This window comes from Micromys minutus (genome assembly GCF_963924665.1).
Source record: "Micromys minutus genome assembly, chromosome: 13".
Lineage (NCBI taxonomy): Eukaryota > Metazoa > Chordata > Mammalia > Rodentia > Muridae > Micromys > Micromys minutus.
Genome location: NC_137982.1, coordinates 7,748,671 through 7,767,088, shown reverse-complemented (window position 1 = coordinate 7,767,088; position 18,418 = coordinate 7,748,671). Strand labels below are relative to the sequence as shown.

At 52.6% G+C, this 18,418-nt stretch overlaps 2 protein-coding genes across 3 annotated transcripts in view; one reads left to right on the top strand and one right to left on the bottom strand.

Annotated features, from left to right (window-relative positions):
• Positions 1–3,450: 3,450 nt before the first annotated feature.
• QRFP (pyroglutamylated RFamide peptide) lies at positions 3,451–3,825 on the top strand (the record flags this gene model as incomplete). Its single annotated transcript, XM_080927137.1, has 1 exon — positions 3,451–3,825. The coding sequence occupies one exon, from the start codon at positions 3,451–3,453 to the stop codon at positions 3,823–3,825; it is 375 nt and encodes a 124-aa protein (XP_080783263.1).
• A 5,570-nt stretch (positions 3,826–9,395) lies between these two features.
• ABL1 (ABL proto-oncogene 1, non-receptor tyrosine kinase) overlaps positions 9,396–18,418 on the bottom strand; it is a 101,386-nt gene continuing 92,363 nt past the window's right edge. For both annotated transcript variants that reach the window (XM_080927043.1, XM_080927044.1), the window contains exons 8-11: positions 17,442–17,594; positions 15,666–15,755; positions 14,989–15,153; positions 9,396–12,554 (exon numbers count right to left, since the gene is read on the bottom strand). In XM_080927043.1, the coding sequence (XP_080783169.1) occupies positions 10,876–12,554; positions 14,989–15,153; positions 15,666–15,755; positions 17,442–17,594 (2,087 nt within the window). In that variant the 3' untranslated portion in view covers positions 9,396–10,875. The remainder of the gene's footprint in view (positions 12,555–14,988; positions 15,154–15,665; positions 15,756–17,441; positions 17,595–18,418) is intronic.

Here is an 18,418-nt window from a genome sequence, read left to right as displayed (position 1 = left end):
TCTGGCTGTGGCTCCAAAACCCAGCTGGTGTTACCAATCCAGTCTCACAGAGCTTTCTAGAGCTATCGAGGGGCTTGGAGACCAGCCATCTACAGGGCATAGTACTGAGGGAAGAGATCTTCCCAGGGTTCTGTGGGGAGACTGGAGAGGCCAGAATAGTGGTGATTTGTGGAGAGGGCATCCTGTTGGCCTTGCCATCCTCAGAGTGTAGTGTGTCCTTCGTGACATGAGGCGTGTTGAGGCATCATCATTTTCAGAGGTTCAGGGCTGCCTGAGATCATGGCCATTTGGAGGCCCAGGCTGGGTCCTATTCTGGAAGGGATCATTCAGATGAAGCCAGGAGCCTGCAAGGGCACAGCCCAGGCTGGCTGTCATGAATACACCCTTAGTGTCCAATTCCAGCCCTCACTCACACCGCGAGAAGCAAGGATAGGTCCGGAAGCCAGGGTGTAAGGGAGTTTGGACAGACTGCCACTGAGGCAGCCTCGGAACCTTCTGGAAAGCTGCTTCACCCCCTTCACGATTCCTCCTGCAGCAGTGCTTCTTGCTCTGCCCAGCCTCTAACCTTGCTGAGACCCGCGCTCCTGAACAATGTCACAAATGCCCTCAACTTCAGCTTCCATGCCACCCTGGACACCAGCTGCTGGCAAGGCCCCTTATCATGGTGGACAGCAGCTGAAGCCACTAAGGCTCAAGGATCAGAGAGACAGATGCAGGTGGGAACCCAGGAGTGTGCCCGGAAAACGCTGTGGGAGTCTGCCCAGGCCTCAGAGCCAAGCCAAACGTCTGAGCTAGCCTCCTGGTCTGAGAGGTCTGTACGGCAGGTGAGACCCAGTGTGTGCTGAGGAACGGTGGGCCAAGGGGAAAGGGTCCCACCCTACCATGCAGCTGCTGAATCCAGGTCTCACCTGGGTGGGTGGGGGCATTGTCATTGGTCAACGGAAGAACTGCACTGAGTAGTGGCCCTGGAATGGGCAGTGACTACATGTTGGCCAGAGCACCGGTGGGTAGCTTTCAGAGGGAGTCTGGTAAAAGGAGTGGGCTGTGGAGATGAGGTGTCTACAGCCCCGGTAGACGTGCTCTCGCTGTAGTGATTCCAGCCGATAAGGACTGCACTCAGCTGTGGACTCGGCTGAAGAGAAGCCATGGTGTGTGGTTAGGGGTGGTGGTGACAGACTACCCTGTCCTTATTGCCGGTGCCAGTGTGGGAGGAATGACCTCATCCTCTGCCCTATGCCTGCTAGCATGAGGCCTTATCCTCAGGCCACTGAGATAGTCACTGGGGAGGTGGGAGTGATTGTACTCCGCTGTTTGGAAGGGTGGGTCCTTGTGGTTTTATGTTCAGATGGGCAGCCAAATCTGAAAAGGTAATATCCAGGCCTCAGGAACAGCCTCAGGGGGAGACAGAGTATCATCATTGGGACAGACTGTGTTGCTGGAGCTGTAGGCCGAGAGGGGCCTGCTTAGTCATGAGTTCTAAACCTGGAACCCCTCAGAAGCAAGAATTCCTGCCCCGTTTCATGTCTTCCAAGACCCCTAAAGAAGGGTGTATCATGCACCAGAACGCCTCACCTGCCCACAGAAGGGACTGGGTGTCCATGGCCCTCCAGTCCCCACAGCGGTGAGGAAGCTGCCTCTGTAAGCTCATCCTCTCTGGAGGGAGACCAAGGCAGCACCATCATGGTTCTCAAGAGTGGGCCTCCCTGTTCCACCCGGAGCCTCCAGGGTCTGAGCCCGCAGTTGACCCATGACGATGCTCTGCTCTCCAAGGGTGGTGCCCGCCACTCTCATCAGACCACATCCTGTTTGCTTCGTGTCATTGTCCTGTGGCCCACAGTGCCCCTTCCTTCGCCACCAGCAGCCCCAAAGGAATCCTAGGGCTAGGAATGCACTTCAATCAGGCAGGCGGGGGCTCACCACACCAAGGAGCTTCATAAAGCAGGAAAACCCCAGAGCTATGCCTGCGGGAGCGGGACCTGAACAGCTCTCCCTGACACTGGAGCCCAGGGACTCACCTGCCCTTCTTAGACCAGCACACAGCACCGTGAGTACAGCAGTGGACAGGGGTGCAGGTTCCCCAGGTGAGCTGGGTGCAGGCAGGTACGGCAAGCACCAGGAACCACAAACCGGGAAGGGAAGGGTGGGGTTTGTGGGAGACCCACAGCTTCGTCTGCTAAAGTTCCCCTAGGTGTATTAAGCTCTTAGGAAAAAGAACATTCCTTGTCCTTCCCTTCCATGGGGAGAAGGGTTGTCTGTCCCCTGGGGGGGAGGGGTGCTGAGGCAGCTCCTTTAGCAGCAGTAGACTGGAGGCTACTCCAGCCCTTGGGGACAGGGGGCTTAGCAAGCTGGATTTGGTAGAAAGCAGGGCTGCTTTTGTTGTTGTTTTTGAAGCTTTCTGGCTGAGCTCACTTCTTTGAAATGTTTTCAAGGAAGCTGTTTCTGGAAAGAAGTCCTCCCCTCCCCTCGATTCCAGCTTCAGGGGTTTCCTCAGAGGATGAGCCAGCCCAGCCTGGCTCGCCCATGGTCACTGCCAAACAGACTTCCTCTGTGAGGGAAGGGGACAGTTCCCAATGAGGTGTATGTGTGGGGGACCTCGAGACGGTGGGACAGATATGGGGGCCACAGAGTGATGAGGATGATTTGAACCCAGCTCCCTACCTCATAAAGCTGTAGGAGCTAGAGCAAACCCAGAACCTCTTTGAGTCTGAGGTATTAGTGGGTACCCCCCCCCATTAGTGAGCTGGATGGCTGCACCCAGGAAGCAATCCTTTCCCCAGGGACTGGCCCACAGAGAAACCACACTGACATTAGAGCCCAGAGCTATGTGGTGGGGCGGAGTTTGCTGCAGACAGACTTACTGTGAAGAAAAGCCCATTCATGTGTATAATCTTTAGTCCAGAACCTGTCCTGTCCAGTGAGCTCAGTGGGTGCTGGCTGTCCCCAGCCTTGCCTCCAGCTCCTCACTGGGTGGGTGTGTGACTTACACAAGGGACACCAGACCCATTTCCCCCCCCTCCCTAGAGCAATTTGTTCCTGAATTAGGGAGACAGTGGGGTTTCCCAGCAGAGCTGCTAGACCTATTCATTATCAAGTTGAAAACACGGCAGCTTCTCACTCTGCCCACGGCCCAAGAGTCAATAATTATAATAGAAAATTGAACCCAAATGCACACAGCCCCAAGGGCCACCCGGGTACCTCTGCAAGCCAGCTGGCAGCCCTGGTATTCTAGGACTGAGCCACCAAGGCGGGCAGCTCCCTGGCTGCAGGTGAATGAGAATCAGTCTAATTGGTACAGTCAGCTCCTGCCGTGGCTACTAGGGAACCTGGCTAAATGCAGTCAGCAACTATCCCTCCAAAGACTTCCCAGACCTTGGGAAGCCTGGGGCCAGAGGTCGCATGTGGCCAAATGCTGGCCATTAACCCCCTCTTCTCTCTCCTTCCTCTACTCAGATGAGGAGCCTCTTTTCTTTGCTTTATCTCCTCTTGCCTCTGAGTGCCTGCTTTCCCCTGCTGGACAGAAGGGGACCCACAGACCTCGGTGACATCGGAGCCAGGATGCGCTGGGTCCAGCTGGCTGAGGGACACACCCCCCACTCAGTTCAAAGTCCACAGCCACAGACCCTGCTTGTGGTGGCCAAGGAGCAGCAGGCCTCACGCAGGGAACACACGGGCTTCCGTCTAGGGAGGCAGGACGGTAGCACTGAAGCCGCAGGGTTCCTGCCCACTGACTCAGAGAAGGCCAGTGGGCCCCTGGGGACACTGGCAGAGGAGCTCAGCAGCTACAGCAGGAGGAAGGGAGGCTTCAGCTTCCGCTTCGGCCGGTGAGGGCCTATGTGGACTCTGCCCTGTCTCACTGCCCCGGCCCCAACCACGAGAACCCAGACCCGGAGAGAGTATCACAATGAACCAGCAGTGGTGAATAGGTGTGTGCCCATGTTTTCATTTCCAACTTTGATAAAGTGAAAAATCTGGGTGGTGTTAAAAAAAAAAGAACAATCAACACCCCCCACCCCCCAGGAAAAAAAACCCTGCACACAGGAGGACCACGTATGTCTTGGTTTGTAAGGCAAAGCCTTGTCCCCGAGCATGACTCTGGCTGCTGTCCGTATCTCAGCCTCCATCCTTCCCCAGCGGGCTGACTAGAGCAAGCCCCGGCCCCCAGTAGCAGGGCACTGAGGCTGTGATGGGGCTGTGGATACAGCAGGCCTCTGGCTCTGTTGTTCATTTGTCGGTAGATGGACTGAGAGATTACAGAAGGAAATCAAAGTTTCGACAGTCCCCAAAGGGATGCTGGTAGCTGACATCTGAAGGGCCGCTGCGAAAGAGCCCACTCCTCTGTGTATAGACTGTGAGTCTGAAAGTTAGAAATGAAGGGGAAGAAAATAACCCAGACACAAACAAACCCAAAACCGTCAGTGTGTTCTCCATCCCATTAGCACAAGATGCCTCTGGCAAGAAAGCCTGGCAGAGGCACCAAGCTGCCCACTGAATGGCCCGTGCATCCCCTCCGGCTGCCCATCACCTCTTGCCCATGGTAGTGTTAGCCGACCTAAGAGCCTCATGGGAATTGAACTCCTAAGGGGTGGGATTTTTGTTGTTGTTGTTTTTGTGCTAAGCAAGGTGGAGTTTCAAATACCCAAACTAGGAATTGCTATGTGTACCTTTTGAAATAAAAGTTGTAACAACTGCAGCATCATAATGGGATGCTGGCCTCTCCTTCCAGGTCCTCTGGGTCCCAAACTTCTTTTCTTGAGTTCCCGAAGCCTTCACTTTGGGAGATGGAAATCAGGCTGCCTGTACCCCGTACACCTCTCCGAGCAGCCCCTTAATTGGCAGCTGGGCGAAGGTACAGGGAGAGAAGGCACAGGCTGTTTCTCTCTCCGCTTCCCTGTTCCCTGTGTTTCTCAGAATGAGTGTGAGGGAAAAAAAAACCCGACATCTCCACCTGCGGGAGGCGAGAGGAGGTGTGTGTAGGGGGGACAGGCTCGGTCTGGGCTGTGTGCCGGCCTGGGGCCAGGCAGAGCATCCCTTTCAAAGGCTGCTGAGTCTCCTACATCCCATCCCGGGTCACACAGTCGTCAGAAGCAGCTCACTCCAGGGCTGGCTGTGACTGCTGAGATGAGAACTTATATTGATGTTTCTATGGCAACATCTCCCCTCCTCCTTTCGAGTAGCGGCTTGCCCCCGTTCACAATTGAATAATTTTCCATTGAGCTGTCACAATTAATTGGTGGATTTTTATTAGCCTTTTAGAACCACACTGGGCCAGGCCCAGCTTGGCACCTCACAGTATTCCAGTGTTTTCCATTCTATTAGTGACTTACGTCCTCAGTAGCAGCTTTCAATCCTCAGCAGCCGGGAAGCCACTTCATTAAGGTTGACAGATCAGAGCCACAAAAGAACCATGTCGACTGGGGAGAAGGGCTGGGAGGTAGGTGAGGAGGGGGCCAGAGCCGAACACCGGACGCTGTGGTGTACTGCCTTCCCCAGAGTCACCCTGGACTCCCCTGGGCTTTGCATATGGGTTCTGGGCTGCAGTCATAGGGACAAGCACACTAGAATCTGCCTTCCCTACCGTCTCAGGAAAATGTGGCAGGGGGTGTGTCCAGCAAAGGGATGCTACTGCTCTCCACTAGGGTGGACATCACGGGCATTGCCATACTGCCTGGGTCAGTGTCCGTGAAGACAGTTCTGAGAACACGGATCATCTGTGGACACAGCTGGCTGTGGTTCCACCAGGCTCCCTCACCAGCCAGGGATGCCCACCCTGCTTCATTCATACACATGAGACAGGCCGAGACAGACAAGACCATGAGAGCCTGGGCCGAAGGGCACTCTGGAGCCTGCACACCCTCACTCCACTCTGTGGGTAGGTGGGGCTCATTTTGAATTTTCTTCTTTTGTGGAGCTGAGGTTCCAGTTCAGGCCCTCGTGCATGCTAGGCAAGTGCTCTACCACTGAGCTGCACCCCAAGCCTAGCAGGTTCTTAATTTAGCAGGATTAGATTAACCTCGATGGAGAGGGCTGAGACGAAGGGGGAGGCCTTCAAAGGAACACATCTGCTGTCATTACCTTTAATCATTAAAAGAAAACCAACAAAGCTATTTTTTTCCAGTTTTCTTGTACACTGGAGCTCAACAGCCCTGAAAATCAGAACAGTCAGGCTGCTAAAGCATTGATTAGCTAAACCAGCTCGTCTACATGGTGCTAAGCTCCCTGTTTAACCTCCTGCCCCCGAGTTTCCCACGCTCTGGCGGGGGTCTAGGCCCTCCACTGTCCTCTTGGGAAGGAGAAAAATCACTTCTCTCCAGACTGGGGAAGGGGAGGCTCTGAGAAAGCACTACCCACTGGGCTGGCCTGGCAGCTCGGCTTTCTACCAGGAGCTGTCTGTAGCTCCTCCCTCTATTTAAGACACAGCAAGAGGCAGGCATATGGTGCAGGCCTGTAATCCCTCATCCTCAGGAGGCTGAAGCTGGAGGAGAAGTTCAAGGCCAGCTTTGGTTCCACAGCAAGATGGGAGGCCAGCCTGGACTAATGAGTCCTGTCTCAAAGAACAACAACAAAAAAAAAAAAAAAAAAAAAAAAAAAAAGAAAGAAAGAAAGAAAGAAAAAAAGGCAAATCTTTCCCGAGGTATGTATATCTACCGGTTATTAACTGCCAAGATGGTAGAAAACGTCTGTCCAATTTTCCTGCGTCTAAAATAGTAACTAAATGCTTGAGGAAGAAGAAAGGCCCAGGCCTGCTGGTTGCTCATCCTCACTTGCTCCAGTAGCAAAGACACCACAGGAGATCCACATCCCCCAACCTTGATGAGTTCCTGGTCACCTTATCCCCCAACCTTGATGAGTTCCTGGTCACCTTATCCCCCAACCTTGATGAGTTCCTGGTCACCTTATCCCCCAACCTTGATGAGTTCCTGGTCACCTTGTGCTCATGGTCTGTCTATAGGCACAAGTCCCAAAGCCCCTGGGAACAGAATCCCACCGGTGTCTTGATTGCAGAATTGACATTAGCTGGAGCAGAGTCCCAGGCAAGAGGCTAAGTGGCTATTGGCGATGAAGGCAGATGAGGTGGGGGTGGGGTGTTTGTTTCCTGGCCACTTAATGTCATCTGTGCAAGACCAGAATTAGAAATGACTTCCCAGGGGGTTGAGGACCATAGCTCTGTAAAGAGCTTGTCATGTAAGTCAAAGGGAGCTGAGTTCAGATCCACAGCACCTGTATAAAAGCCAGACACAAGTCTGTCACCCCAGCACTGGTTGAGGGAGGGTGGGGTAGATGGGTGAAGTGGATAGATTTTTGGAGCTCATTGGCCAGTTAGCCTAGCCAATGGCTGAGTTTCAGGTTCAATGAGGATCTGTCTCCAAAATTATACTGGTGACAACACCCCCCCATGTCCTATGGGGTGGAGGAAAGAGAGAGAGAGAGAGAGAGAGAGAGAGAGAGAGAGAGAGAGAGAGAGAGAGAGAGAGAGAGAGAGAAAAACTTCCCCAGAGAACTTGGTACCCATGTGGTCAAGCCAGCCAGTTCACTGTCATAGAATGCAGCCTGGAGGGAGCTTCCCTTGGGCAGGGTGTAGCTATCTGCATGTCTACAAACGCCAGACCTCAGGGCAGTGCAGGCATTCCACATAATGACACGGGCAGGCACCATTATCATTTCTGCTTTCCTCTGTGTACACACACTCAGGTGTGCACACACACGAACCACGGTGTACATGTGGGAGGTCGGAGGACAACCCGCAGCAGTTGGTTCTCTTCTACCATCTGGGCCCCGGAGATTGAACTCATTCATCAGTCTGCAGCAGGTCCTTTGTGCACTGAGCCATCTCACTGGCCCCTCAGAATGGGCATATGCGGGGTGTTTCTCTGGCAACCCACGGCTAGTAGATTCTAGGGAAGGTCAGTCTTATTTTCAGTTGTTTTTCAAGCCACGGTTTCTCTCTGTGTAGCCCTGACTGCCTTGGAACCTGCTCTGTAGGCCAGCCCACCTGCCTTGTGGGTCAAGAGAGCCAGTCTTAGAAATAACAAACTAAGTTTCCTATCACACATCAGGACCTTACTTGGGAGACAAAATGTTTTATGCTTGGGCGGAGATGACAGGTCTCAACCCCTGTGGCCTTAGAACAGAGAAAATAGGCAAACAGTACTTGCCTGAGGCCACGGGGAGCCCCCTTAGGCCTATGTCACACGTGATGGTTGTGGTGGCTATCCCTGGAACCTCCTTCTGCTCCTGTTAGACAAAGCAGCCACTCAAGGATGACCCTACTGGCTAGAGAAAACCTGCAGAAGGGCTGGTGTTTAGATTCGATGGGCAACTCCGAACCATTTCAACATCTGTGACAGCCAGAGGAAGCAAAGCTGATTGTGTGTGTAGAGCTGTTGGAGTGGCAGGGTACCACAGCTGTGGTCCCGGTATCCTTAAACACAGCCGCTGATTGTGTGTGTGTAGAGCTGTTGGAGTGGCAGGGTACCACAGCTGTGGTCCTGGTATCCTTAAACACAGCCGCTGATTGTGTGTGTGTAGAGCTGTTGGAGTGGCAGGGTACTACAGCTGTGGTCCTGGTATCCTTAAACACAGCCGCTGATTGTGTGTGTGTAGAGCTGTTGGAGTGGCAGGGTACCACAGCTGTGGTCCTGGTATCCTTAAACACAGCCGCTGATTGTGTGTGTGTAGAGCTGTTGGAGTGGCAGGGTACCACAGCTGTGGTCCTGGTATCCTTAAACACAGCCGCTGATTGTGTGTGTGTAGAGCTGTTGGAGTGGCAGGGTACTACAGCTGTGGTCCTGGTATCCTTAAACACAGCCGCTGATTGTGTGTGTGTAGAGCTGTTGGAGTGGCAGGGTACCACAGCTGTGGTCCTGGTATCCTTAAACACAGCCGCTGATTGTGTGTGTGTAGAGCTGTTGGAGTGGCAGGGTACCACAGCTGTGGTCCTGGTATCCTTAAACACAGCCGCTGATTGTGTGTGTAGAGCTGTTGGAGTGGCAGGGTACTACAGCTGTGGTCCTGGTATCCTTGCCAGCCCTCCCAGAGCCTGCTGGAGGAGGGGCTTGTTCTCTGTCCACTCAAGCCTAACAGCTGGCTGGCACCCGAAGCCACTTGAGTACCCTGGGCAGCTGAAGGCTAGGGCAGGAGTAGGCTCAGATGCAGAGGCATGCCAGGGAGGGGTTCACTCTGACAGCAAGAATCTCAGGTGCTTAGCCGCTCTTCCTCCAGGCCTGACACAGAACGCTACCATCTGCTGTGAGGCTGACAAGAGCGGGGCAGCTGGCAACTATGTGCTCAGGACACACGGGCTGTGACTCTTGGGGACATGAGGGGCTACAGGGATGAACCACAGACCAAGCAGTCTGTCAATAGTTCTGTAAACATTTATTTAAAAAATACTACAGAGAGATTTGGATTCAAAAAACAGAGTCATATACAGAAACAAAATGTACTGGACTGAGAAGAAAGGGGAATGCTGTTGGTGTGCCAAAGGGGGCACAGTGGTGAACTATTTACAGGTCATCCATAAGAGCGCAAGTCTATTTAAAAAAGAGTGTAATACCAAAGTGTAATACAAAATATTGGCACCCCACACCAGCTACAGAGCAGTACCTTGTGAGCATGGTGTCAGAGCATGGGGCTATCTGGTTTTTCAAGGTCACTAGCGGTGTGGCGTGGCCTCTCTTGGGCTGCAGAACAGCTCTTGGAGGTAAAGAGGTGATGTGTTACGAGGACCATGGAAGAACAATCCCGAGGAAATCATCTCTGCCAGCCCGAGTCTAGGTGATCAGTGTGAGACTGGGGCCAGTGCGGGAGAAGCAGGGAGTGTGGCGGTGTCTTCTGGTTGGTACAAGGCCCAGGCAGATTCCCAGTTCTCCAGCTGGCTGCTCTGGGCCAGCCAAGGAGTCACTCACACCTGTCCCTGTCTGTGCTCAGCTTGGGGCCTGGCTGCCTTAGGAAACAAGGAAGCCCTGGCTAAGTCTGCAAAGCGCACCCAGCCCAGGCTGTGCTGCGCATGCCTCCAGGAGCTCTGGGCTAAGTACTGTTCGCAGTGGTTAAGCAGCAGGTCTGAGAAGCAGTCAGGGCTCAGGAGAGCCCTGGCCGGTGGTCCTCCTGCCTGCCTGTACCTAGTGGCTGTTCTTTCCTATGCAGACCTTTGAAATGCTCAAAACACAAGGCTGGACCCTTGTCATAAAGGCAAGAACCAGAGAGAAAGGGTCTGGTCTTAGAGCAGGAGAGGGGATGAAGACTACTCAGAAATTCAGATTTTGGGGAGCCCCTGGAGCCCTAGGCTTGACCTGGCTATGTGCCTGGTCAGCCAGTACTGCCACCCATGAAGGCTTGCTGTCCAGGATCTGCAGGGCACACTACTGACAGACCACACTGCAGCTCCTGTTTCCAGGGCCCACCCACCTGGGCCCCTGGCTTTAGCATCTCATGACCCTTAAAACTACGGCTTCCTTCACATAGAAAATGGTGAACAAGGTTCTCTGGGACAGTTGGTAAGCATAGACGGTTCAGGGGTCCCCATGCCTTGGTGACAAGGTCTATCAGAGTAGATGGTTCTCCTGTGAGGACAGGGAAAGGGCACTCCCGGCTGACATGGGAACCGGGTCTGAGGCACCGGGGAGTGAGGAGTCTTCAGAGCAGGGGGCCCACCCGCAGGCAGTGTGGAGAGGCAGCTTGAGACGCCTGGGATGGGCAGGAAAGGTGCAGGACAGCCGGTGCACAGCATAGGTGGAAAAGCCGACTCCATCAGGCCCTGGCTCTGCTTGATGTGAAGCTCCTGGGAAAAGATGCCAGCCCCCAGGACTCTGTCCCCATCTTACAGGCACGGAAGCCCTGTGGACTGCAGCATGTCTCGCTGACACACACTGGTTGCTGCTACCTCCGGACAATGTCACTGATCTCCTTCACAGAGCTAAGCAGCTTGCTGAAGTCTTGGGTGGCAGCTGGCCCACTGGAGGCTGTCGCAGGGCAGATCTGCAGCTCTCGGAGGTTGCTCTCCAGCTTGTTGATAGCCTCACGGAAGGCAAACTTGTTCCTCATCTGCTGGATAGAGTCCACATAGCTCACACAGAAAGTGTACAGGTTCTTGCCAGCCTCCAGCACAGCACTGTGGCTGGCCATCTGCTCTGAGTTCCGGGAGATGGCAAGGCACAGGGCCTCAGTACTGTCCAGAACCACACCCTTGGTGATGGTGCCACTGGCGATGCGCTCGGGCGGCTGGCGGGTTTTTCGAAGAGACACACGGGTTGATATGAGGGGGATGAAGGCAGCAGAAGATGGCTGCTGGTCCCCAGCCAGGGGTGAAGGTGCTGGTGCTGTGGATGGGGTGGAGACTGGGCTGGTGGGAGTCCCTGGAGGCTTAGTAGCTGACTGAGGCTTTGGCACAGATGGGGGCACAGGTTTTCTCAGTCCTTCTCCAGGCTGGCCAGCCTTGGTGAGGTCACTGTTCACAGCATCCACAGCCAGACTTGTACATTTTGCCTTTGTGGTCCCACCTGCCTCCCCGGCCACTTCTTGGCTGGGGCTCTGTGCGGGCTTTCCTGCTTTCCCTGTGGAGGCAGGCGGAGGTGGCGGGGCAGGCTTGAGCTTGGATAGTCGCCCCTTGTCTCTCCCTGGGGACTCGGAGCTGTGCTTGTGCCTCCTTACACGGGTCTCCTCAGAGGAGGCCTTGCTGAGGCCCACTTTGCTGCTGGGGGGTGCTGGCTCTGTAGTGGCAGGAGTCCCCACACCAGAGGCATTGCCTTTGGTGGTTTCTTCCTTGTGAGAGAGGCCAGAGGAAGGAGAGGCAGTGACCTGCCTACGGAGGAGTTTGGGAGTCAAGCTGGGAGGGCTGGAGCCAGGGCTGGATTCTGTGTCTTTGAAGACTTCCTCAGCAGCCTCCTCAGTCTTCTTCACCAGCCGGGGAGGGGGTGTCGCTGTGCTTTTGGCCACCTGCTCAGACCTGCTCTCACTGGTGCGTTTCCGAGGCAAAGCTGGCTTTTCGCTTTTGTGCCCTCCAAAGGTAGATGAGTCAAACTGCTTACCGGCCGATGGCAGGTCTCGAGGCAGCGTGACTGACCGCCACTCTGTGTCCCTAGCCCCATGGGGCATGCAGGAGGCTGAGCAAGAACGCAGGAAGCGCTTACTGGAGCTGATCCCACTCTCCTCTTCCGCAGCAGCCAGGCGGCTGCTGGTCAGTGTGCTGGACTTCTTCCACATGTGGGGAGAACGGAAGCCCGAGTTGCCCGGCTCCCGGAAGGCCCCATTGGGGACGCCAGCACCATTGCTGGCTTTGGGGGACTTGGTAGGCTCTGCTGCATCTGAGGTGAGAGCTGGTGGCCCATCGTCCTCACTAGCCCCTCTGCGTTCTGGCTGGCCGTCTATCTCTCGGAAGGAACTACTGCGCTTAGGGGGTGTTGGCGCCATCTTCTTCTTCTTCTTGATCAAGGCACTGAACAGGTTGGTCTTTTTGTCTTTGGGGAGAAGACGCTCATCTTCGTTTAGGCTGCCGTCTGGGGGCCCGCGTTCTTTCCGAGGAAGCAGTGGTGATACGGCAGGCTCACTGTCCAGTGCATCTGAAAGAGAGGAAAGAGTGAGCGGCAGTGCCCTGACACTGCCTCAGGGGCTGGCTGACCGGCTGTGGGGAGGCTCCCCATGGTGATTCTGCACCCTTAGCCTTCACAGCATGGGCAGCACAGAGTTCAGTGCCACTGGAGAGCAGAAGACAGAGAAAGCGGTGGCATTCCCCACAGCTCGGCCTCGTCACTATTGATAGAAGCACAAGTCTCTCTCCCTGAACCCCGAGGGGCAAGGGCTGAAAGGACCCTCATTCCTCATCCTGAAACCTGTTAGAGTTGTGCAGAATGACACTGTGGAGCCTCAGACCTGCTGAGGGGACGACCTCAGCTGTCTCATGGGGGCATGACAATCAGCTGCTGTCATAAACAGGGAAAGATGACCTTTACAAAAACTTCACCTGAGTATTTTTAAATATGAAGGACATGGCCAGGCAGAGGTGGCTGCACCCCAGCACTCGGGAAGCAGAGGCAGGCAGATATGAGTTTGGGCCAGCTCCATCTACAGATGAGTTCCAGGACAGTCAGGGCTACACAGAGAAACCTTGTCTTGGGAAACAAAAACCTTTGTGCTGTCAGGCGCCGCGGCCAACTGTACAAGGCTTCCTTCCCTCAGCCTCTGGGTCTGAGGTAGACTGTGCAGCTATCCTAAGAATGGTAGAGATGAGCATCGGAACGAGGCAAGCAGAGGACCTCTCCACATGCAGTCCTACTGAAGAAGGTGGAGAGATTCTGTGGGGTCACAGAGCCACATGCAGAACACAGATGTTAGGTTCACTCCCGGCTCACCAGGAGATGACCTACGTGAAACTTCAGTAATGACACTGATGGGAACACACACACACACACACACACACACACACACACACCACCAGCTTTTCCTAGTCCATGCTCCTGCAGCAGCCTCTCTCCTCCACTGCCAACGACCTGACAGGCTGACAGCTGAGGGGAGAATGGCACAGCTTGTGAGCCGCAGCTTCCACAGGGAGGAAGACGATCCAGTGGCTCTACAATTAGGACTTGCTTATTCATGCAAAATAATGAACTTCTTTTAAAACCACTAACACTTGTGTGCGCATGCCACAGCATACGTGTAGAGGTATCAGTCCTTCCTTCCAAGCTTGTTTGAGGCAGTGTGAGGTAGCATTCACTGCTGTGCATGTAATGCAAGTTGGCCCTTACATTTCTGAGGATTCTCTTGCTACCACCTCCTGTGTCTCTGAGAGTACCCGGAGTTACAGACATGTGTTAGCACATGTGACTCTGACAACTACTCTGCCAGCACTTCGCACTGAACCACACCCTCATCTGGTATGCAAGCCTTCCAAACATGCTCCCTTGGCACCTGTGTGTGCTGGATAGCTTTACGACACAACTACAGTCATCTGAGGAGAGCCTCAGTTGAGAAAACAACTCCATAAGACCGGGCTGTGGATGCCTGTAGAGCATTTTTTTTAATTAGTGACTGATGGGGTGGGCCCAGCCCACTGTGAGTGGGGCCGTCTCCAGGATGGTAGTCGCAGATTCTATAAGAAAGCAGGCTGAGTAAGTCATGGGGAGCAAGCCAGTAAGCAGCACTCCTTCACCTCTGCACCAGCTCCTGCCTTCAGGTTCCTGCCCTGCTTGGGTTCCTGTCCTGACTTCCTTTGATGATGATCTGTACTGTGGAAGCATAAGCTAAGGAAACACTTTCCTCCCCAAGCTTCTTTAATCATGGTGCTTCATTGTAGCAATAGTGACCCTGGCTAAGACAGTCCCTAGAGTTCTCTTGAGTGTTCTGTGGGTTTGACCAGCTTCTCATCAGTATGAGTATAGGTTTAGAATCACAACTGTTTAAGAAAACAGAACTGTGAGTTCTGCTGAGTAAATACCTCTTATGAATTCCTATCAGAACCAAACTTTGTCCTGCCTGGTTCTATTCAACTAGGCCAACGGCCCATCAGTTCATGAAGGGAATCCTGGGGACCTTTTTGAGTTCAGGTACCAGCACGCCCTGCCTTGGCCAATTGACTTCAGTGGGTCTGCAGGAGAGCCGGTGTTGTTCTCCTGGTACTTACTCAGTGTGCAATTGGCATTCGGTAAGCTATGGCTATTCATAGTACCCCTGTGTATCCCTAGGCACCTCCTAACCTAGCCCCACTGCCCTAGCTAGGCCTGGGAAACAGTTAAAGACAGCCTTTCCAGAGACCACAGTGCTGACTGCCCCAGAAGTTGCTCATGGGGCTGTGAAGTACACATGCAAAGGTAGGTGTGCTTTCTTGGCAGGGGTCCCAGTTTTTGTCTTGACTAAGCAACTGCTGAAAGGCTCCCCTGGGTAAGAGGCGAATCTTCCTCTTTGGGCTGGATGGCTGGGGAAGGACTGATGCCCTTCTGTGCCAACTCCACTGACAGCTTGTTTGCCTGCCTGACTGGAGGGGTGGGAAGGGGGACGTACCGATTTCTCCCAGGCCCTTCGTGTGGGGCAGCTCAGGCGTGTCAGGTGCATCTTTCTGCTCAGCTGTTCTCCTGCAGGTTCTGGTCTTGGTGGGCAGCTCTGGGGCCTGCAGCATGCTCCCAGCAGCTCCTCTCATGCCTCGTTTCCCCAGCTCCTTCTCCACCTCTAAGGAACACACAATCACAACCCAGCAATCATCAGCAAAGGTGCCATATTGAAAGGGATTCTGTTTGCTTTTTTTCTAATTTACACATATTTTAAAGTTATTTTTTGTATGTGTATGTATGGTGTTTTGCCTGCATGTATGTCTGTGTACCACATGAGTGCAGAGGCCAGAAGGTGGTACTGAGTCTTGAGACTGGTGTCATTAGCTACCATCATTTGGGTGCTGGGAACTGACCCTAAATCCTCTTAGCTGCCATGCTAGCTCTCCAGTTCCTGGGATTCTCTTTTTTCTTAAGGTCTATGAAGTTAGAGAGAAGAAATACAATGCTAAAGAAACAGCTCTTAGCATGTTCTAGAACTCTGTGTGACTGCACCTGACACAGAGCCACTACCAAAGCCTCTGAAGAGTTGTCTGGCACCTGGCCAGGGTACTCTTACCAGGACTGAAGTGAAGGCTTGTCTAGCACCAACCCAACCTCTCAACCCACTGCAGGCCCTGGGAGGTACATTACCATCTGAGATACTGGATTCCTGGAACATGGTTTCAAAGGCTTGGTGGATTTCAGCGAAGGAGGGCCGGTCAGAGGGGTTCCACTGCCAACCTGGACAGAGAAGACCCATATCAGAGCAGCTGGAAAGCATTGTTAACAAACCAGGACTAGCCACTTCCAAGGAGCGGTCTGGACATGAAAGAGTCATTCCAAGCCTGCTGACAGCTGATGCTGTGACAAGCTAAAATGGCAAATGCTCGTGTGTCCTATGACAGACACTAAGAATTTAAGAAGATCTAATATACAGGCAGAAATATGGATCGAAAAACTCCAGAGACATTGACAATAAAAACTGCATTTATAAACGTTTCTCCAAACCCCGGTGATAGGGAGTTAACAAGGCAACAGCTTGTCTCAGTCACCATCCTTACCGATGTTATCAGAGTCTACCGTGGTCATTAGCACAGACGTGTGTCTCTCTTAATTCTTTGAGACTTATTACTGTCTGGGCTGTCTTAGCTTACTTGCACTGAGACCACAGCCTGTCCCACCAATATCATGAAAATTAGTCTAAAAGGACTAGGGCTTGGAAAAATGGCTCTGCAGCCTAGAGGCCTGGTTGCTCTGGCACAGGACCCAGGTTCAGTTCCCAGCACTCAAGGGACTCTCAATCGCCTGTAACACCAGTTCTTGGGGACACAATGCCCTCTTCTGGCCTCCATGATCACCAGACACAAATATGATATACAGACACATGCACGCAAAACCATACACATAAAACAAAAACTTAGAAAAGATAATAAGGACTGATGCTTCTGCACGTCAGTGAGGACATGGCGGCTGTGTGCATCACTGGTTTGTCATCATTTCTGCTGGAGTGTAAACTGCTACAACCTTCTGTTAGGTGATAATTTTATTCACAGTATAGACCTTTGAACCAACCGCCCAGCTTTTAGAAATATCAGTGCTATGTGCAGAGACAAGGGTAAGTCTGTGTCTCTGTTTTATATACAGTAGCAAACAGGGCTGCAAAGATGGTGCGCTCTGTCAAGACTGATGCTAATTTTGATCACTGGGATTCACATAATAGAAAGAGAACCAACCTCCAGAAAACTGTATGCCGTGGAATGCATGCCCCCATAAGTAAGCAAACAAACAAACAAAATGTAATTAAAGCAAACATATGAATAAAACACGAGTGGATGTTTCAAGCCATTAACTGAACTGCTAGACAGCAGCATTAATTACAGGTGGGGAACAGGGCAAGAAGAGCTAAATATATGGACAGGAGCAGTGTCTCTAATACACTAAGAGGAAAAAGGTGAGGGAATGATCATATGAACACGGATGACTTGATCATGTGTACACCCCCCCCCCACGATATAAACACCAGAGTGCTGTCACTCGGAGCAATTTATTGCCAGGTATTTGGAAGCAGGACCTAGGAATCTGTACCTACTAATAATACCCAGGTTTGGCATCTATCTAACCTTTTTTATGCTTAAAAAATTAGAGCAACCTGGGCATGGTGGCTCATACCTGTAATCCTAGAGCTTGTGAGGGTCAAGCAGGAGAGTCACTATGCAGCCAGGGCTATATATTCAAGACCCTGATCCAAAACAAAAACAAACCAAAAAATATCTCTCCCGAAGGCAAACAGAAACAACTTGTACGTATTGTATCTGTAAATAAATGCACCGAAAGACACCCAAAAGCCCGACTCCATGAATGGCTTGGGAACATGGGGACAGAGTGCCGAGGGCCCACTGGAATGGCCTAACGGTTGGGGAGGCTCACATGCTCGCATGAGTTCGTAGACCTTCTCTGGGCAGCCTTCAGGACGCTCCATCCGGTAGTCTTTTTCCAGCAGCTCATACACCTGAGACAGGTCAATTCCTGGGTAAGGTGACATGCCATAGGTAGCAATTTCCCAGAGCAATACTCCGAATGCTGAAAGGAGAGGAAGACGTCAGGGTGTGTGAAGCACTGGCCAGTGAGGTGGCATTCTGCACAAACCTAATGACCTTTCAATCCTGAAACCCGCCATAAAGGTGGAAGGAGAGTTGTCCTCTGACAGTCACACATGTGCCATAGCATACACACACCCAAACAGCTCTCTCTCTCTCTCTCTCTCTCTCTCTCTCTCTCTCTCACACACACACACACACACACACACACGATGTACAGGCATTCTATTCTCCACATACTGTGCAGCAGAGAGTCCTGTAGAGCAGTTCCAGCATTGATATTTACCAGGCTCTCCATGACAACAGCCCAGGAAAGGTAGGACAGAGCAAAGCTGTCTACTCATGCTACACTAAAGCATGTAAGGAAGAGATGGGAAGGTGAGCCTCTTGGGCACACAGTCTCTCAGGTAAGCAGCACAGGGCTATAAATCAGCTGCCATGTTCCGATCATAGCTCTGTGACTGTGTAGCTACATGCTTGTCAGGCCATAGATTGTTTCTAGGTGGGTGAGATTATTTCCAAGATCCCTTCCAGCTCTAAACAGTTCATAAAAATCTTGTGAACTCTCAATGTCTTGGCATCCTTCTTCCCACTAAGAACCAGGATTTCTTTGAGAAACAGGTGATTCCGATCTGGACAGGGAAGAAGCCTGGACTACCTTGTCATTCCCCAGAGCACAGATGTTGTGGAAGACTCTAGGGTGCAGTCAAAGGATAAGGAAGGAGATGGCTAAAGACCAGAAGGGCCACAGTACAATGAAACACAGGAATGTGTCAACACCACATAGCAACACCACAAAAGACTAGC